The sequence below is a fragment of the Cygnus atratus genome, chromosome 1 (genome assembly GCF_013377495.2).
Source record: "Cygnus atratus isolate AKBS03 ecotype Queensland, Australia chromosome 1, CAtr_DNAZoo_HiC_assembly, whole genome shotgun sequence".
NCBI lineage: Eukaryota > Metazoa > Chordata > Aves > Anseriformes > Anatidae > Cygnus > Cygnus atratus.
The window spans coordinates 131188436-131211007 of record NC_066362.1 but is presented as its reverse complement, the minus strand read 5'-3'; the positions used below and the strand labels follow the sequence as shown (position 1 = coordinate 131211007).

At 37.4% G+C, this 22572-nt stretch overlaps 1 protein-coding gene across 3 annotated transcripts in view; it reads right to left on the bottom strand.

The window, feature by feature from the left end:
• MID1 (midline 1) overlaps positions 1-22572 on the bottom strand; it is a 240592-nt gene that overhangs the window by 75715 nt on the left and 142305 nt on the right. For all 3 annotated transcript variants that reach the window (XM_035542309.1, XM_035542308.1, XM_035542307.1), the window contains exon 2: positions 15652-16367. In XM_035542309.1, the coding sequence (XP_035398202.1) occupies positions 15652-16311 (660 nt within the window). In that variant the 5' untranslated portion in view covers positions 16312-16367. The remainder of the gene's footprint in view (positions 1-15651; positions 16368-22572) is intronic.

Here is a 22572-nt window from a genome sequence, read left to right as displayed (position 1 = left end):
AGCAGATTTATGTGGCTGGAACATTTACCTTGAGGCCAAATATTAGCTCTAATAACTATTTTTTATTCCCATCCAAAAGAATGTTTACTGGCCAATGCTGAGCAACAGAAGGATACAGCAGGCTCATTTTTTCTTCTTGTTTTAAACCTTAGGGTAGAAAGGATATCAAACCTCAAAATATATTTTTTTTATCTAAGTGGAAGTATAACAGAGATTCACACCCACCTGTGAACTTTTTTTTAATATTCTTTCCATATCAAAGATGTTCTGTGAGCTTTTGCTGTTGAACATGACAGTCTCTAATCTCAACATTCGATCTCTGTACTTTTCTTTTTTTTTGAAATGATGTTTTTCATCAACAGCCTGAAAATTTGCTGTTTGTGTCCCCTTTTTCAATTATTTTACTGTCAGCTGCTGGTTCTGCAACTTTGTCAGTAACCGATATGCACTAAGAAATTTTGAGTGAGATAGAGAAAGAGAGAGAGAGAGAGAGAGAAAAAAAAATAACATGAAGGACTTTGAAGATAATCTGAAGGACTTTGTTGGCTTCATCTGTTCAGTTGTCCCTGAGCTGAAGTGTTAGGTGTCTCCTTTGGGAACATGTAACATTAAATATTCATGGCTATCCAATTCTGAATCCATAATATTGAATATTCATATTGGAAACATAATCCCAAGAGCTATTCTTACCATATAAAGGAACAGAAACATAGCTGTAAAACTAAAGTATGCTTTAAGCTGCAATATTTCATATACACTTAATTAGAACGGGCATACTAAGGCTTATTAAACATAAACATTTAAAAGCTCAGATTTGGCCCCAGTGCAAATTCCTCTCTCCTGAGTTTAGAATTAATTTGTGGTTTCTTTTAACAAAAATTAGAAGGAAAACTTGCTTTCTGATGAGACAGGATGACACTTGTTTTAGTTTTAGAGTTTTGTAACCAAGAAAATGATTGTAGTAGTCACTTCATCATAACACTTGGCACTTCAATACCTTCTTGTTTGATTTTGAACAGCCCAAGCAAAGACAATGTCGGTGTGTTCAGCACACGTTCCTCCTGGAAGTTTTTACAGATGTTTGAGTTGTATGTTGCATCTCCATGTGCCAGCCTGGGTCCTGACAGCTTCAAGGGAATTCATCATGCAAGAGGCCAAGCTGCCTAACACTGCTGCTTTCCCTCAGATGGAGGTAATTTAAGTTACCATCAAACAATCACACATTTTCTGATAGACTAGGAGAGGATGTTTTTGTAGGGGAACAGGCAGGAAGGATGAGTAAGCTCTGGGCATGATGCCCCTGAACTACCCTTGCCTGCTTCAGGTCTGTGACTGCTCATACCCTCCTGGTGGCAAGGTTGTACCTCCTTCAGGCTCCCTTTGGCGGGCTCTCTTTCTGTGTTGACCGTGTCACATCTGAGCATGATAGAGAATTTTTCTAACATACCCCATCCAAGGTTTCTCCTCCTGTCCTCCCCTTTCCTTCCCAATAGTCTTTTCAGCATGGCTTGGATTAGTCTTAAGTTCTTGCGGTTTCTTGTTTCAGATTTTGGTCTGCTCATTTGTCATCCTGATCCTGTTTCTTCTCTAGAATGACAGCACACAGGATCACCTCTCTGGATAAGATTATATTAGTGCTTCACTGTCGAATTGCCAATAATGAGTCCCTGCCAAATTTATATTCCAAAATTCCCCAAACAGCAATTTAATTACATTATTTTGGATACAGCACCATAGCAGCTGCATTCATTTGATGAGGGTTCGTTATGGTTTATGGTGAAAACAATGGCAAATTAGCTCTGAAGTGTTTTGGAATTTGCTCTTTATTTAGTTTAGAATAGCTCTGTTTTAGTGAGCACTATTCCCAAGCCCATTTGATTTCACAGTCTGTGAGAAAATGGGAAGAATCAGACGGGAGTTTTTAAAAATCAGACAATTACACCTGTTGTAGCTCAGCTATTGAGGTCCTGCTGCTTTGTGGTTAAAAGGGAATTATCAGAGAGATCCATTTCATTATATTTTAAGGACTATTTAAAAATTTGGATGTTTAAATCAAAATAAATACATAAATAACAAATCTCAGCTTTGTCCATATTTTTCATGAATAGGCTTTTCCCAAAACAGGATAGATTATATGCCTAGTAGAAATTTATTTGGGGTTCTCAAGGAAATCTAAAGCATACAACCTCTGTGACTGCTTCCACACTCAAACTTTAAGCCAGACTTGTAAAATATTTTTTTCAAAATTTTGACACTTTCTGGAGGACATACAGTAAGTTCTAAGCATATACCAGGGGGTGACAAAGAAAACTAATCATAGGGCAAAATTCACAGAATAGAGATAAAAACCTCCAAAGATCAAATATGTTCTCATACCACTACTTCCAACAAAAGCCACAGCTTCACACCTACATCAGAATGTTTTGCCAGAGCACTAACATCACATGAAGGCCACAGCTTCAACAGGGAATTTTTGTACAAAAAAAAAAAAAAAACAAAAACAACAACAAAAAGACTTTGTATATATATTGTTATAACACCGTTTTTGTACCTCTGTACTTTAGTTTGCTTTGTTTATCAATAGAGTTGTTTTTATTGGCAAAAGCACTTTTGGTCACTTATTCACACATGGAAAAAGAAAGCTTTCTTTTTTCAGATTTCTTCAAATTCTGAAAGATTTATTCAAGCTCAGTAGTCACATCCATACATCTTAACAGAAGTCTGTCGTAATAAAGAGAATGACTCTTAGCCAAGCTGGACATAGAGAAGTTGCTATATCCCCTTTTCACATACAATTAAGGGCTAGAGATGGAATTGCTCCTCCTTGCTTACGATATTATTTAAAGTCCATTCAATTACTTTCTTCCCTGTCCTACTCTGGAAGGTCCTCATCTTTACTTTGTGCCAGAACTAGAGCACATCTGACTCAGTCATTTCAACTTGCTAAATGTCCAGAAAATTACTCACTAGCTACACGGAGTGGTTTTATACTAACCTTGAGAGCTGGTGTAGCTCAGGGCAGGATTGGACAGGCATGACACCGATGCCAAAGAGGAGGCAGGGATGCAACATGACAGGAGGAAGAAAAGGTTGGACCCACAGAAACCAGCCATTAATTGATTTGGCTGCTTGGAAATTATATTTTAGGCACCTGACTTGTGCCTATGGTATTAACATGTAGTCCAGCAGTCTACATAGAGTACACTTATTTGGTCAGTGAAGATGGCTGGATGCCTAAAGACAGAGAAGATGGAGTAGACTGACTGGTCCCACCCCATTTAGGCCTGTGCTATTGCATTACCAGGACTGCTCACCGAAAGAATTTAGGATTCTGCAGGTGTGCCTGTGGCCAGAATGTGGTCTATACTGTAAACATAATATAAAGCAAAAGAAGCAACAGGACCAAGCTTTTAAGACTTAACAGGAGGAGACCTTTTACTTGTACTTCCTAGCTCTTACTGCTCCACAGCACTTAGAAACCATTACAAAAATTCCAACTCTTAAACAATACTGAAATGACTTATATAATATATAAGAGAACAAAAAAGCAGAGCTTTAGGAAAATTCTCTTTTACCCAGCATGCACAGGTTAAAATGGCTTCAAAGCTATGACTAAGTCCTTAGCTACACTCCAGGGTTTCTGCAAGACTTTCTCCATGAATTTTTATCACAGAAATAATGACTCAGAGAGAGCAGCCCTGATAGAGGCTGCTTCCTAGATCGGATATTTACCTGACCTTGCAGACCTCCTCAGGAAGGAAATGAGTTCCTCCAAGGAAAACATGTGACAGCACATTCACAGCCTGTTTTTCAAACAGGAGTAATCCAACAAGAAACTCCTGTCTTGAACCTCAGAGTGAATTGGGGTGCTTAGCATGGTTAAAGGATATCAGAAAAAAATGTGAAAAATAAGCATCTTCCCTTTTACTTTTCTTTTATTTTCTTCCTTGGAGTGACAGTTTCATCACTAACTATAAACACAATCATTACAAAATAAGCCCTCCCACATCTGCATCTGTAACTTGTGACAATAATTTACCTGCAATCCAGCAATTTTCTTGTTGATTTTACCCCTATACAGCAAACACTTAGTTTTACAAACAATAGAGGTAACAATTAGACTAAAAGTTTCCTTAAGTTACTAAAACATGTTTTGATTTTGTGCATATCTAAAACCTTGACTGACTTCAGCAGTGCTGAAATTAAGCACTCTGATATTTAAGAGCAGAACTCCAAATTGTTTTTGTTTGCTTAGATTTTATTGTTTGTTTGTTTTCCTATATGGTAGCAGTGATATATTTGGCAGAAAAATTACACTGCTTTCAAATGAGAATGTGCAAATTGATTTAGACAGAGCAAGAACCCATTTAAGACTGCTAAAAAAATCAGTCTACATTTAAATATTTTTCAGGCATTCAAAAATGTCTTACTATTTTATCACGCTCATGTTCTTCCCTTACTCTCTTACAAAGTATCTTTCAACAAAAGACATAAAAAGAAAGTTACTAATCTAAAGAGGTGGTATTACTTACAAGTAATTCACTGTATGTTCAGACAAAGGTTTTCCATAGTTGTAAATACTGACAATGCTGAATTTAATTGAGTAAATTAAAGACAGAAAAAGGTTCCTCTGATAATATTTCTTACACACAAAAAAGATAAAATAACTCATTAACATCCTGCCTGAATAAGAACTTCAGTGCATCAGAATTTCAGGAGAGCTAGACCAGTGTCTACAAAGTTACTCTGAAAAGAAAGCTAATTCAGCACAATGAAAGACAGCATGAAAACACAAAAAGGCATCATGGCTGCTGCTCTAATTGGTGGATCTGAATGGAAAGGTCACTTTTTCCTCAACAGTGATCATAAGAAATGCTCAAAAGAGGGTGAAAACATTATTGTGCTTCTAATATAATGTCCCTTCCCCCCAAAGCTGAAGCATATTTTTTTAAGTTGAAAGGTGAAATCAAATGCAGGGGAGAGAACAACTTCTGCCCTTACTTAAGCACATGAAAGAAAAGATTGCATCATCGTAGAAGTTCACCCAAAGTTTGCATAACCTCACCAGGCATCTTGAGCGGGTCCTTCTGTTCAGCGGACACCTATAGCTCCTTGGGATAAAAAAGCACCTCAATGCAGGGGCTCCCTCACATGGCAGAGTTTTCAATTCACAGATTAACCGTCAGTGCTGGTCTTCCAACAGAAGCACTTCACCACAGAAAGGCAAATGCAGCTCCATCCCACTAAGTGGAAGCACACCCTGTGTGGTGGGAAAGACCCAGTGCTGGTACAGCCATCCAGAAGTGCCCCCTGCCCAAGCAGCCCAGCGCACTGGGGAAGCAGGAATTATAGGAAAGACCATACAATGTTCAGAAGGACCATGACTACTGGAAAAACACAGGGTCTTTCCCAAGCATTCACCCCTGCCAATCTCATGTACATCTGCAAATACATTTTTCCGCTTTTATAGTTTACAGAATATGGTCGGGTTTGGTATATTAGAAAAGGCACAGAATATTTTTTTGGCTTGACTAATCTTGATGTCTTTTTTAATTGATGAGGTCAGTTAAATATGATTTGTATCATTTTAACGGTTCCTTCTGTTATACCTCTGAAGGGATTTCTTGCATGTATGTGCTTAGACTCTTTGGGTCATGGATATATTTTAAATATCTGTTTAGTTGAACTGTCATCCATATACTGATCAATATCTTTTCTGATCTTTTAGTAAATTATTAATAATATAAATATTGCTTGGATTCAGTTTGAAGAGACATATTCCCCATACATTGCTGACTTAATCTGGAGATAAAATTTGCACACACTGCCATTAACCACAGCCCACCAAGTCTGTTTAATGCTTCTACCACAAGACACATCTGTTGTAAACAGTTGACTGTCTTTAATCTCTTGAAAAGTTTGACTGCATCACAGTAAATAAGAGAATGCAGGCATACAGCCTCAGATTTTAAAATTGCTAGCATGGCTTCAGAGATGAGTTTCAGTGAGGAGGCTGCTGTAATGCAGGAGCCAGCAACAACTTCCAGTCTATTGTACACCAAAGCAGTAGTTATCCTACCAGGGCACACCACCATTCCCAAAAGCAGAAGAACATTAATCCATATAATTAATATACCTACATGGGTTCACCCACAGCTTGTGAGTGCACAGTAGCTGACAGTAAGAAATTATCAGTGTAGTATAGCCCTAAGAAGAAAGGTGATGAAAAGGACCCTTTGTACTTTTTAGCATTTTGAGAAGAGACTATACATTTTATTCCTACTTATTGTAATTTATATGAACTTTTGCATATGTCACATAAAAGATCTCTTCTTCTTGTACTACTTTTTCATTTTCATTTTATTGAGAATTCCCTTTGAAAAATGAATGGGATAACAAAATCAGAATTTCATTAAGAAATAAAAGCCAAAACACTTATGACATAAAAGAGAAAACACTACAGACCAAACCTAGAATTTAATTAACTTGGAATATCTCACATTTCAGCTCTTTTTTTCAAATTTAGGGAGTGTAAATTTTCAGTCAATAGAGTACTATTTTGTAGTGTTATTACAGTATACTATCTTTGGTTTGAATATCACAATTAAGTAATGGGAGTATATCTACTTTGTTACTAGGCTGGCACAGAAGGCAGGACATGCAGTTGCACTGGAACTTCTCCTAAATTATGTGCATGAGAATGCAGACCTTTCAGCACAGTGAAAACGTGGTTACTATATTTCACACCAGAATCATTACAAGAAATCAAAAAGTAGTGCCCCTTTTGACTAGTGGAATTAATCAATATTTATTATTATTATTGTTATTATTTATTTAATCTTACCCATTACATGATGCCAGGATGTAGCCTGAATATTACTGATACCATATGACTTTTCTAATTTGCTAATTTACTAATTATGCTTCTTCAAGCAGGGAATACATCTCTTCATGTATTTGTGGAAAATTTTATATTCTGGACTTAATTTTGAACGGAACCTCTGTGAATTGCCATGGTAAAAATAAATAAAATTATTTCCATACTTTACAGATGTTTGGCAGAGATGTTAGTACAGTGGAATACCATCTATTCCAAAGTTAAAAAAGCCCACGGAAATTTCCTTTTCTTTCCTTCCTTCTCTATCTCTCTCTTTTTTATTATTCCACCAAAATATCCTTGCCATTTCAACTTTCAAACATTTGCTTTTTGTAGCCAGTGTTCAGTGTGTCACAAAGAGGCTATGGATGAGGCATCTGTGGTAATTCAGAAGATCACTCTCAATATCAAAACTAATTAAATAGGGAAATTGCAAAAGGAAAAAAGCTAGCCATAGACACTCCAGTTACATCTCTCATCTGTACTGAATTTGATCCCTCTCATACTGCAAAATATAATTAAAAGATCATATTGCTACTTTGTGCTATTCTGACACTGTAAGGAAGTTAAAATTACAAAATTTAAAATGACTAGACTGAAACTACATTTTACCAGGAAATTTTCATTTCTCTAAAAATGCAAATAATGTAAGCATGAAAAAAAAACACACCGTACCTTCCTTTCAAAGTCAAATTGATGAACATGCATTCATAAAAACACATAAATAACCCTAAAATGTTGGAAGTGCATTACTGTCATACTCCAGATGGATAGTGAAATATTTCTACATAACCATACTCCTGACTATGGATATTTCTTGTCCCCCCCATTTTTTTTTTCTTTTTTCCTTTCTAGTTTTCAGCTCTCAGAATCTCAAGGAGCTGTTTCAGAGGAAGTAAGGCATAGGCAAAAAACACACAGGTGTTAGCAGGTGGCAAAGAATTTTCTAAATATTGCAGTGCAATCCCAGCTATGACAAAATCTCCCATCTTGGCAGCTGAAAACATGTCTGTAAGCTCTAATGAAGGGGATCTGAAAAGTTCAGAGGCAATGCAGAGATCCAGTCTCTTGAGAAATTTGTCTGAGGCATTAAAACAACCTGAACATGCCCCCTTTTACAGTCATAACTGGGATATTGCACAAGGCCAACACCCCACACAAAGGAGGAAATTCATAAAACAAATTATACTTCCACTTCAGCCTGCAGAACTTTCAAAAGAGAAGACTGTCATAAAAAGCAATCCTGCTGGCACCATAAGGCATCAGGAACACCAATGTTATATTACTTATTTATTAGCTACCCAACATGTTCTATACATTTTACTGACAGGTATGAAGAAAATGTGGTTCCATTTAAGCGTTTGTACTTAGGTAAGAGTTGCTTAAGTAAGCATATATAGAAGTTCCAGGAATAGCTTGGTAGCTCAGTATTATCATACTATGATAAAATCATTTACTTTTCCATTTTCTTTGCTCCTTCTTCATTTTCACTGACTTTAGACAACTGGAAGAACAGAGAAGGCTCTATCTGATTCAAGAGAGTTCATTTTAAATGAGAGGTGAAAGCTGTAAAGGACAGAAGTCCCCTCATGTCCTCAGTGTGGGTGCTCACTGTTGGTATCAACAGCTTCCTTCCCAGCCCAGCAAAAGAAAAGGCTTCCTATGTGGAGGGTCAAGGGAAGACAAGGGGATAGGGGACTGGATGGCTGATTTGGGGGAGAGGTGAGGGAGAGAGGGAACACAAAGTCTTGCCATACACATCAGGCTCTGAGGCCAAAGCAACCCACCACAGCTTTGCAGTTTGTGACCTGGGAGAGCTTCTCTGTCCTTGGACTATTCAGGCTTTTTGAATTAGGTAGGCACTATACCTTACTGGCTATGAACCACTATGGGTGGGCTCACAGTGTTGAAGACACACACAGATACTATGATTTGGCTAGGAAGGGCGCATTTTGCTGAAAAAATATAGGACCAAAGAATATCTTGATAGATGTTTGTAAAGACTGAAATACAAATTAATGTACTGGGATCATTGCTGGATTTGTGTTTTAAGATTGGAGAATACAGAAAAAAATATAATAGGTAATGAAAAATGTTTAACATAAAATGAAGAATCGAAATGCTTTAATCATGCTCCTATGATTGTATGTCATTACAGGGCAGAATTAAAGTAATTTAGATTTCTCTTCATGTAGTAATTTAACATGTTAAATTAAACCTTGAGAGAAATCTGAATATTGAGTGTTCTGTAGTGCTAGTTTGGGAGATATTTACATCCATTTTGTTGTTGTTGTTGTTGCTGTTTTTTTTTCCTATTTAAAGCATACTACCAACAACCTTCACGTTTGTCTGAAAATGTATTTGCTATCACTTTTTTTTTTTTAAATATTTGCATTAAAATAAGGTTACACCTTAAAATAAATTTAGAATATACATACTTCATGTATTGACATACATATTCATACACTTGCACATACCTCTCAATGCAGCCAGTGAGCTTTAGCCTACCGTCTATGGCAAGTTCTCCTAACCACAACCCCTCAGTGAGCTTTATAATTCCCCAATAAAGCAATAAAAGAACTAGTTTTCTCATTCTATTTAACAATTTTAAGAAAATGTACTGTTATTCTAAAAAATATAGGGTTCTGTCTTTGAAAGGTCACCTTGTTTGTAACTTCTCCCATTACCTATCCTATCTTTGTTACTTCATTAGGCAAGCGCTACCTTTCCTGCACAAAGGGTCAACCTGTGCCCAACTCTAAATGTTTTAAGAGAGTTAGTTATTTGTCCTTAACCTCATTTATTTGCTTCATTTCCATTTTTATTGCTTTATTGTTTGCTGTTTAAACAGATTCTCATTCTGAAGAGGCATTTGTCATTCATTACATTCCAACACCACCTCTCAATCATTGTATTATCCCTAAAAATGCATAAGCAACAAAGGGACAGTCAGGAGGTCATTACAATAAGCAAATTAAGAGCTAGAACAGGGACTTGAAGTCCATTAGCTGAACATTTTGGATCAGATCCATGGAAAATTATGAAAATATATTTTACTTAACATCTAGTCTACCTTCCCTGGAAATCCGAATCATGAAAACAAAGAAAATAATGCAATACTGGTTACAATTACATTTAATTATCTTCTTCTTCCTGAATATATTATGCCTTCAACACTATCATTTCCACTAAAAATTGAAGGTAATACGTTATATACAAATATTTGTGAAAGACATGCCAACTGGTAAATTTGTGAAAGCTTTTAAAAACTGTAACTTATATTATTTAAAATATATTCAGTAAATAAAAACAATCTCATAGAACTTTATTTATAGCTATTGTTAAGTAATAGATCATAATCCACAGTCATAAATACCAGAATCTCCAAACTAGGCTAAAACATTCTAAAACTTACCAAAACAACAAACAAACAAACAAAGGAAAACACAGTCCACTGCTAACGTTGTTATGACTCTATTGACATTTACTTATTCTTTTAAATTCCACCAAAGACATATCAGATGGTGCAAACACACCCACCTGAGATAAAACTAGAGTATGTTCTAAAGTCTGCCTTAAAATTTACACGTTAATATAATAAGTGTTGCTAGAAAGCCTTTGTAATAAAATAGTATGTTCCTACTTCTATCATCTTCTACGTAACAAGTTAATATTTTGGATATTTGCAAATATTAAAGCACAGAGAGTTAACTATACTTTTGCATGTTTCTGTGTTAAGTAATATCAGATAATATTCCTTACTAATATATATATATATAACCATTCCTCTTTTTCATTTCATAACAAATACAATGAAATATGTGTCAAGCAGTATCTAATCTAATAATAATATAAAGCTGTATCTAATTTAATAACAATGAAAGTTCAGGAGCTCACATTTTTTCAGGTTGGTTATAGTGGTTTGTGTATATGCTAAAGTTGCCTAGCTGTCACTGTAGAAAGTATTTGTCTACATTTTGAAATTAAGTATGGAAAAGTGCCACTTATCTAAATGTTTAATAATGCATATCACTATAACACTGAAATACTATCATATTTCATATCAGTTGATTTATTTATTTGTTTATTACTGTAAATTGCTTCCAATAAATAGGAAGTTAGTAAAAATTTAAGGGCATACAGGCAAACTATAGATTCATATGAGAAAAAAATGCTACTAAAAATAGTTATATTCATGGAGTTTTAAACATAAATACCAAGAAAAACAACTAAGGTGTAGTTAATATACACATTATCAAATATATTTTTAATGACCTAACTATATGTGAAAATTTATATTTACTTAAAATATCAGCATACGTATATTTATACAATTACACAATTCCAGATATTAATTGCTAAAAATTGTGTATTTTTGTGTTATCCAAACACATCTACACATACATACATACAAACATATGTAGTATTGTCATGTTATTGTACTAATGCAAGCCCTATAAATATTCATATAAAATTGATAAAATGTATATAGACATATACTTACATGCGTTTACATAATGTATTTATATATAAGTACAGGAACCAATATTCCTGTATTGCCAACCAAACTGTTTGAGGACAGGCTTAGAATTGTTAAGTTCTCACAGTATCATAATATATCAATTAATGATCAAGCTGCGAATACAAAATATCACAAAGAAGTAATAGTTGGAAATCTTCCCACATATTTTGCCAGTATCTCTGCAAAGACATTTAAATAGGAGAAGTTTTTATCTCAGAGTATCAGGGAAGCAAATATATTTTTGTGCTCTATTTGTAGAAGCTGTGAACCTGACAAAATCTCTTACCTTTACACCACCAAGGTAGGTTTATAAGAGTTGAATGCAATTCTCCTTATGTGGAAACAGCTTATGGCTGCTTCCCACCAAAAAAATATTTGTGAGTAATTGGATTGACACATCACTGAAAACTAAATCCTTGCATCCTGAATAAAGAAGTGCAGAAAAAATAGGTGTCTATGGATTCTGCCACTCAAATGAAATGAAAAACTCACAAACAAGAAGCTCCCTTTAGTTTCTGGAATTCCGGACTGACATTCAGATGACTGCCCTGCCTTCATAAACATGTCCAATACGCAACTGTGCTAATAAGGTTCAAACAAAAACACGGAGAACCACCGCTAACCTCTAACAGTCTGATTTAACAAAAGATCTCTCTTGATTAAGCAGCAAGGAAATAATTTCAAAATTAATTTTTGGCAAGGTTATACCTGTCAATGGCCGTATTCACAGTAAATATGAAGAGGAGTAAAATAGTTGGTTTCAATGGAGTTAAGCAGATTTTATACCACTTTAAAATATGGTTTATTCTCTATCTTCCTCTTATGTCACATCTCACCATGGCTTTTGGCTAAAATTAAATGGGCGTTATCTTTCTATCCTCACCCACCAACATCTCCCCCAAATATTCTTCCTTCTTCCAAAACAATTTTATATTTTAATTTTTCTTATAATTTTCCTGAGTATAAATACATCTATAGGGCAACAGAAATTTTTATTAATTTTCTCTAAACATAATGAGTGCACTTTTTAATTGTGTTTTCCTTGCCATCGCAACAAGACAAAAAACAAAGAATCAATATCAAAAATAATTAGACAATATTTTCTTTGTGATAGTATAGTGGAGTAGACATCAGCATTTGAATTTTCTATTTTTGAAGCTCTCATTGCTTATGTAGCTAAAATTAATTTCTAACTTTTACCACAATAATGACTACCACCTCATAAAGTCAGTGTACCACTGGAATGTTTCCTATTCTCTCTTTTTGTCACGGTTTATGAGGTCTCTATTTTTAAGGCATCTGTGTTTATGACCTTTTTTTTTTTTAAAAAAAAAAAGAAAAGAAATAGTCTATAAACACTAAAATAATTTTACACGCATAGTTGTACTGTGAGGTCTTGGTAACTAAGAAAGAAGTGGTTCTGGAATAAGTGCCCTCATCCCCCTCCACCCACAGTAAAAGTTCATTAAGAAAAGCACCTCTCAGGGCTGGAGCCATAGCTGCCAAAGGAAAACACTTTCTCATTTTCAAATGTCCACAATTGTGATTACACTGACTGTTAAACATGCTTTAACATAGACTTCTCTGCTGGACAAGTGTACAGAACTCCTAATTAAAGGGTTTCATTTTTGCCACAAAAGGAGCTAGATTGCAATGGCATCTTTTGTCCTATGCTTAATGAAGGGTGAGATATAGTTTCAATAATTAGTAACACTGCTGGAAGAGAATGTTAGTAATTAGCATAGCTTGACACCCAGAGCTACACAAGTTGCTGTTGTTAGCATCAACAATGTGTTGATTTAAAAAAAGAAAATTGCAAGAAAAGAAAAATGTCATTTGAAGCGGTTTGGGTTTTCTTTTTTTAAAGATACAACTAACCAACCATTTTTGAATGAATCCACTACACTATTGACTACTGCTTACTCATTCTTTTAGAATTTCCTTTTTAAATTTTGGTAACCCATCTATCAACCAAACAGACCCATGTATTTAAAACCCACAGCAGCAATATAATGAGCAGCAACCTGTTTTTCAGAGGGGAATTTTCTGATCTGCTTTTTTCTGATCTACTTGCACATCGCATTTGCCAATGGCATCTGCACATTATTGGTAGGTTAACAAAGACTATCTGCAAACTTGAACCAAATACTTTCATTAGCAGCTCTCCCTGGGCTCAGGGTATAAATGTGTTGAAACCAGTGGCAAAATTGGCACGACTGGTGTAATTGCTGGGAATGGCAAAGTGAAATAGGCTGCCTCATAACAAAAAGGTTAGTAACTGGATTTCATGTAGGCTAATAATTTTCTGTATAAACTGATTCTAGATAGACTGGATACAAAGAAAGTCCAAGTCTCAAAAAATTCTATGGACATTATAAAGAATTATAGGAATTGCCACTTTAAGGAAAAAGTTATTTGATCCAGGCCTACTGTAACCATTAAATTAGTACTCAAATTATTCTTGAATGAGGCTGGCAGAAAGTACTCTATTAGGCTTCTGCCAAATTAGCTAAACTGAATAATATTTAATGTGAATGTTGCTTGTCTGTGTGAGATACCCATCCGGAGTTTGCTTAGGCATCTTTGCACAGCAAAAGCATAGATCATGCAAAAACACCCTAATTTTTTTCTTAACCATCTGTAATGTTAAGCCAAAGATCTCAGAAGAAGATACATGCCTTTTAAACTTTTCTTTGAAGACTAATCATATCTAAGTACATCAGCACTAAGAAATTTTTCTTTAATGTTTATTGACATCCTCAAAAATGTTCTTATCCAGTATTTAATTTTGAAGGTACTTCACGTTAAGTATCACATTTCTACTCGTATCAAGTTGATAAAAAATACAGTCATTCAGTCACTACTAGCTTACTAAATAGAAGCACCTGGTAAGCATGTAAACCTGTTGGATTATTGAAAAGCATTGTAGGTCCATGCCCCTTCTATTCACGTTTATAGTCCATGTTCCATTTTACTAATGGCTAAACTCTTAATTGTTAAAGAAAAAACAAACCTGCTTAAAGGAAATAGAAAGCAGAAATAACAACTCCTTATTGAATAAAAGTCTTTAAGAGATGAAAAGAAGCTAACAGGTCCAAGTAAAAAAGTATTTTTCATTATATTAATGTAATTGTAGAATATGATCTGCATGCTTGCACATGCATAGAGGCACGAAAAACATGTGGTATGTGTAGGCAAAACTTACCTGCACTCACATAAAATTGTCATAGATGTGTGCAGCCTCATGTTTTTATCTGAAGGTACTTAAGAAAAGCCTTCCTGTTAGTTAAACCTATTAATACAGTTTCTTTTCACATCTCTGAAATTCTATGTGAGAAAGCTGGCAGATAATCTTTGCCCTCCACACTTGTGACTTCTCAGTTGCAGTCCATAGGTCAAAAATCCCCTCAAAACATAGGCAGGCAGGCACACACAGACCAGCCTGAGGGAATGAGGAATGGCAGCAAATTGATTCCTTTGCTCTGTTGCAGCACCTGAATTGGCGTGATGGGTCAGGGGCTGCTTGACTTGGCCTCAGCAGGAGTCTGAGGAGCCATCCTGCTGCCCCTGGTGAGGATGTCCCACATGAGTCTGGGACTGCCAGAGTCGCCTGGGTGCCGGGTGGGTGAAATGCCATGCCAGTGGGGATGGGGAGCTCGCATAACCATGGAAATTGCTACAAGGAGCTGAGGGAGAATTTTGGTTTTCTTTCCTGTGAGGCAGCACAGGAAGAGCAAGGCTGGCATTCAGACCCCCTGGGCTGGTCAGGCAGCTGCAGCCCCTGAAGCCAGCACATGTAAATGCATCTCCTGCTAGCAGTGATGCAAAGAGCTTTCCACGATGAAAACAACTCAATGAAAAATAATCAACAGCAGAGTGTATGTGAAGAAAGCCTGACATTTCCGTCAGTGCCTGTGTATGTGCAGTCAACATGAAAACCCTGCTAGACAACTTGAGTGAAGATGTAGGCAGATAAGCAAATTCACCCCAGCAGTAGTCAAACTGTATGTTCCTTATGATAGCTATAGAGGAATCAAAGCACAACTGAGAAATCTGTCTTTAAGGGAAAATCTGACACCTTTTCAATGTTGATGAGCACATATAGATCTGCATATGTATCTCATCTGGTGACAGACCGCACACCTGCTGTTACCAGCCCCTGCCCAAAGGAAGAAATGCAACACCCATCTGAAGGACGCTTTCCTTCCCGACCACGCGCCGTGGGGTGCAGAGACTGGTAGGTATCACTAACCTTTAACTTGTCATAGCGCTCGCTTAAAGCTGCCACCTGATGGTCACGGTGCCGTCCGACCAGCTTGCACAAAGCACAGATCAGCTGGTCATCAGTCACGCAGTACATGTTAACCTTCTCGTCCTCATGCTCCAAGCACATTAATCCCCTGATGTGAGAGTCCGGGATGGGCTCGATCAGCCGGTGGCCAGTGAAGGGCTTCTTGTTGGGGTGAGTGGCTTTCAGACACTCCTCGCAGTAGGAGACCTCACAGGTAACGCAGGTCTTCACCGCCTCCTGGGCAGGGTCCTGGTCGCAGAACTGGCAGAGGACCTTCTCGCAGGACGACATGCTGTTGCTGTCGAAAGCCCGCTCCCGGCGGGTCTCACTGGGGGAGTTGGGCCCGCTCACCGAGGCTTTCTGAAACCGGTCGATGATGTTCTGCAGGGTGACGTTGCGTTTGAGCCCCTCTAAGCCACGCTGGCTGAGGGTGATGACATAGCGGCAGGTGGGGCACTGGAAGGCGGTGATAGATTCCACCGGCTCGTTGGTGGCGCAGTGGGAGACGAGGATGCGGTGCGCACAGTTGAAGCAGAGGCTGTGAGCGCAGGGCAGCAGCAGCGGGTCTTCAAACAGCTCCAGACAGATAGGGCAGGTCAGTTCCGACTCCAGTGTTTCCATCTTCAGGCAAAGCTTTCCTGTGGCGTCAGCGAAATCCAGGGAAGCTGATCAGCTATCTGGAAACACACATAAAATTCGATTAGGCGAGAGAGAACATGAGGGGTCAGCTGTGGGGGGTTGTCAGCTTTTGCTGCGGCTCCCGGTGCTATCAATCCACAATACCAGGCGGGAGAGAGATCTAAAGTTTTGAAACTGCACATGCACACATCAAGGTATTTAAAACTAGACTTTTTTTTTCCTTTCCCTCCTTTCTCTCTGTTCACTTAAGAATGCAAACCAAAAACTCGTTCTTAATTGCTTTTGCTTTCTCTTTCTCGCTCATATGATTGAGGAAAACAGATGTTTCTGTGGATTGCTAAAAATACAAAATGATTACCTTTAAATAGCTTATTACAGTGAAATCAGATTTCTTCTGCAGATGCTGCTTTTGGCTTTGCTAATCTACTAGTAAAACTTTCTTAAGATCCCTCACTGTTGTATAGCATTGTGCAAGATCAGTCCAGAGTATTATAGCTGATAACTTTAAATCTATCATTGTTAATACAGTTCTCAGAGTTATTTTCTGAGATTGAAATTTTCATTTGCTATTACAGCAATAGCACAGCATTTAGAGTACACCTCATTGTTTACCTGTGCAAATATATACATTAATATGTACAGGGAATAATGTGTCAAGGAAAGCACATGATATTTTTACATCTTTTATATATATATATTGTATATTATGATATATATTAATATATTGCTCCTGTGTATTTCAAGATCATATGTACTGTATTTATACATAAAAATATGCACAAAAATATATCGCATTCATGTTTTTGGTAAATATCTCTAAAGAGCTCTATATTGTCCTAACTGAAATGCCCAAAGAGATGTAGATGAAACAAACGAAACTTCTACTAAACAGTAGTTTAGCCCAAATTTCTGATGATTCTAATCTACAAGAAGAGCCTCTAAAGAGGAAGACAATGAAATGTGTGATTTGCTCAGTGTTTTGTGTGTGTATGCACATGTGCTTTTGTGTCAGTATTCTTTATTGCTAAAACTCAGGAACTTAGTGCTTGCTCTAGTGGCCTTATTAATCATCTGAAGTGGATTAGGAATCCATGACTTTTAGATGGAGGGCATGGGATTTTCTAGACAAGGCAGCTGCACACCCCTCTCAGAGATCAACTGAAACTTCATTTTGCTTCCTTTTCTGCATTCAGCATTACAGAGTGAATTTGAAAGCATCGCCCTACGCAGCTCTCCCTGCCGAAGCTCCCATCAGGGGCCCATCGCTACTGCGAGCAGACAGGTCAGTGAAGCAGAAGCAAGAGCTATGGTTCACACTCACGGAGCTGTACCTCCTCACAGTACAATCTATTTAAGCTTTGTTGCTCATAACTGAAGACAGCTTCAGATGGCACAGCTGCATAGCCTTTACACTGTAAAGTCATTGTTCAGTTGCGTGAACCCTTGCCTCCTTCCCTGACCAAGAAAAAAGAGGGATGGACAAGAATCCCCCCAAACAAGTCTTGCTTCATTAAGGGTAAGGAGAGCTCGGGCTCATTAGCAGCCTTGGGAAACAAGCATGCTTGAGCCTCCTGTACTTTGTTACAATTAAGAGTGCAGAGTGTGGTGACAGTGTCAGGAATGCTACCTACAATGCCAATAGGAACCTCAGGAAAATGGGAGAGTTCAGCAGATGGGGGCAAGGTTCAGAGTGCCTGTCAGTATCCAGCCCTGCTTGCTCTGTGGGAAGAGCAGCAAAGGTATCTGTTCCAGAGGCATGCTTAGAAATTAGAATATTTTGCCTCTTTGCACAAATGCTCCCTTTTATTCTGCCAAGAAATCCAAGCATTTGAAAAAGGCACTGACCCCGCCAAAAAATTTGCTTTCCTGTGTCTTCTGTGACGCTGATATTACTTAAAATGAAGTTCAGTTTGCCAAAGATTAATTCATTTTATAACTATCCATCAGCTGCCATAATTATATGGTGCATCTGGTCAAAATTAAAGGCCTGGCAATTTGATATAAGCAGGAAGATAGCTTCCCTTCTCTCTCCTCAGCCATAGCCACACAGCACAGAAAAGATGAAAGCATTTTCTACAAATGAAGAACAGTTTGTCTTTCCTCCTCTTCTCTCTTTGTATCACACTAGTCCCAGAAGATCAAAATCTCATTACATTTATTTGAATCCCTTCCACGCCACAACTGTATACCTCATCATCCGCTTATCCTGCAGGCTGAAAGCTGTACTGGAAATGGGAGAAGGGGATTTGGGGCTGGCAGCAGACAACGTTTCAAGGCGGCAAACAGGCAAACTAATCATTGCTCATCTCTTGTCTAGTGAAAACCTGCCGACCTCTCAGGTTTGCTTCCAAGGATTGTGTTGGGGATACGGGGCTTTCTTGAATGCTCTGCTTTCTGTACAAAATCCCTCCTGTTCCCTTGTGTGCCAAAATGTTTCATTCATTCAGTTTCCATCTCAAAGTAATTTTTTTTTTAAACCAAAGTGTTTTCTATGTTACTTATCTAAAAAAGGGGTGAACAGATTAAACCAGCAGAAAATATTTGCATCACTGACTCATGGAAAGGTATTTGAATCATTGTCTTGGCTTTATGTAAACACCATCATACTAATCAATAACTAATTCTGATCTACCTGGCCTGACAGAGCAGTCACTTCTGAATAATGCTATTCAGTAAGAGCAAGGGTGCCAATATCTAATCTTAGACTGTAAACTTCTTGGAACAGAAGCCAATAAAAGCCTATCTTCCAAGGTAATCAAAGCTGAACACGCTGATAGAAACAAACAACAAAAAAAGACTTTTCCCTCTTTTCTTTTGCAGCTGCCAATACGTCAAAACATGGTGCATCTGGGACTGAATAATGAATATGTTAAGAGGCACTGAAGAGGGGCTGCATTTTCTGGGTAATCCAACGATTGCTCTTTAATCAACTGATTTTCTGATTTGACTTTTAGGTTGGTGTCTGAAGTGCAATGTGCAGCTGATCCAGCTACAGAATTTTTCAAACACACCAGCCTTAAAGTCTCATATTTAGTAACTTGTTTTCTTGAGTGTGATAGAGAAATCATAGCAACAGTAAACTGGAAGATTAGGCAGACAATTATAATGCATGGTTTATACATGCACATAGTTGTATTCCATAGTCAACATGGCCCATAAATAGAAAGCCACATAGACAGCCTCTAGGCACAGAAAGGAAAAGGAAAAAAAAGAGTTCATAATTTCAGATTTGCAAAAATATGAAGTTTCTGGCAGAAAATTATACTATTATCAAAATGTCGTTGGAATTAGAAGTACTGCTTTTCTAACGTTTAAAGAAAAGATATTAAAGTAAAAGTTATTGACAAAAGACAAGTGCTATTTAAAAATCAAAAATACACTTCAGTAACTTTGGAAGTGTGATATCTCCCTGGGACACAACAATTATTTCTGCATTATATAGTAAGCAATTAAGTCAATGAAATCTTGATCCCAGTGTAGTTCATGGTAAGACATCTACTAACCCTAGTGGAGTTAGCTTCTTTGAAGCACATTGCTATTTTTGCAGGAGATATTAATGTTTTCAGTGGCACAGAAGAGCACACAAAGCTCTTCAGTACTAAAGAGACATAAGAAAAATGAAAACTAAATCTGAAATAGATAAATTTCAATATGTTAAGTGCCATCAGAGCTGAACAGATATAAAAAATAATCTGTCAAACTGTTTCATAACTGAATACAATGTTATGCAGCAAAAAAAAGCTGTATTATATCTTCCGTTTGCTGTATACTTGTAAAATTACAGATCAGAGATACTACCAAAGTCAGTGGAAAACCGTTATCACTGATCTTAATGAGACCCAAAAAAATCGAAGTCTTAAAAATATACTTCCTGAGGAGGACATAAAATGTGCAGTTCATCACTCTTTAAAATGTTATCATCTATAGGAAAATATGGTGATTTGGTGGACCTGAAGTCAACTCATAGCTGACTGTAAGTTCAATCCTGATTTCTCATTGCTGGGGGTGTCAGCTTTATGAATGATCCTCACACTTTAAATACAAAAATCAATATATAGAAGCAGCAGGACAAAAATATCAGAACATCTCTGTACAGGGAGATTTCCATGAACCAGAATTGTAAGCATTTTCTCATTGAAATCAACGCCCTTCTATGTTCTGAAGAAATCACCTGCCTTTAGAAAAGTATTGCAAGCCACACTGCTACATGATGTTCTTACAGCAAATACCCATTTATGGCTAGAACTCTTTCTGCACCCAAATGACTACCAACAAATTGCAACTAATATTTAAAAAAAATCATTTTGCCAACGTCCTTGTGAAAAAGGCAAGTAATCCAGCAGATCATTGTGATCCAGCAGCAATAACACAGGATCTGGTGATGCTAAGATAATAAGATGCTTCAAGAAGGCAAACAGCAATCTTTAAAGTTCAACCCAGGAAGTACCTTTCATCTTATCTTGTCACGTTCAACGGTGGGGCAACTGATAACCTGTTGGAGGCTTTACTTTTATCTGTTTCTCATTGCTGTTAACCCAAAGATGTGACCAGCAGGTTGAGGGAGGTGACTGTCCCCCTCTACTCTGCCTTTGTGAGGCCGCACCTGGAGTGCTGCATCCAGGTCTGGGGGCCCCCAGCACAAGAAGGATGTGGACATGTTAGAATGGGTCCTGACAAGGGACACAAAGTTGGTCAGAGGACTGGAGCACCTCTACTATGACGAAAGGCTGAGAGAGCTGGTGATGTTCAATCTGAAGAAGAGAAGGGTCCAGGGTGACCTCATCGCAGATTTTCAGTACTTAAAAGGGGATTATGAAAAAGATGGAGAACAACTTCTTGCTTGATCAGATAATGAAAGGACAGAGGGAATGGTTTTAAACTAAAAGAGGGAGATTTAGATTAGATGTCAGGAGGAAACTCTTCACTCAGAGGGTGGTGAGGCACTGGCACAGGTTGCCTAGAGAAGCTGTGGATGCCCCATCCCTGGAGGTGTCCAAGACCAGGTTGGCTGGAGCTTTGAGCAACCTGGTCTAGTGGGTGGCATCCTTGCCCATGACAGAGGGGTTGGAACTAGGTGAATTAGGTCCCTTCCAACCCAAGCTGATCTATGATTCTATGAATGATCAGTAATATTGGTAATGATTTATATTTGTTCTACTAAGAAAGTAATGATAGTGTAATATTGCCAAAGAACTTTGTTGACCTTAACTCAGTACATTCAAGCTAAAACATGATATTTTAGAAGTGTTAACATGATGTCTGAAGTAAAATTACCAAAATATAAAACTACGCTTAAATATACACATTTCAAAAACTGCAGTATGGTGAGGTCACTTTTAGGCAGTAAAGCACTACAGAATTGTCCCTGTGCAGACAGGATGAATAATCTCTAACTATTAGAATAAATTTAGCTGACAGTGTTTTAGCATGGCACATGTTGCCTCCTGCTCTAGTTGTGTCCCATCCATTTTTATTCCAGCTGTTTCTACAACCTTCAGAGAAGGCGAGAAGAAAAGCTACCAGGAGTGAAAGAAACAGCAGTGGAAGACACCTTAAGAATATTCACTTTCCACCCTTGCTCCTAGCAGGGAAGTCACAGCATGATTTAAAGCTGTTTCAGTGAACTTTAAAATTGTAGTGACCTCAGTGACACTGAGGGAGGAAACAGAGTTGTATACCATTCTGCAAATCTGAAGCATCTTAGTAACAGATAGCACTGGGCAAAAGAGCAGGACAAGTGCCAAGTTCCAGAATTACTTGATGTGTCATCTCACTGACAAAATCGCAGCTTGTTGCATTTTGGTGAATTATGGCCATAATTCATCCAAGGAGGCTGGAATAACATCTTTTCCTAACAATATTTTCTAACAATTTGTTGCCTTAAAGCTACTACTGAATACCTATTACAGCAAGGCTATGTCAGCCCTGGTCCTCCAAACTCATATAGGGAAATGTTCATAAATGGACACAAGATTGCAAAATTGAAGATTAAACACTTGTAGGTGACATGATTTTTGTAGGAAATACTTGCCAACTTTTTCAGTTAGACAATAAGATTTATTAAACTACCACTATATGAATATGAAATAAAATTTCATATGAAATATGAAAATCTGGGTTTGAAAGGTAATAAAATGTGTTATGCATGTATGTATGCATGTATATGTGCCTATATATCCTAGGTGTGTAGTAAAAGAAGAATTACAGTGAGCACACACACTCTTCCTGAATGAACTATGGCAA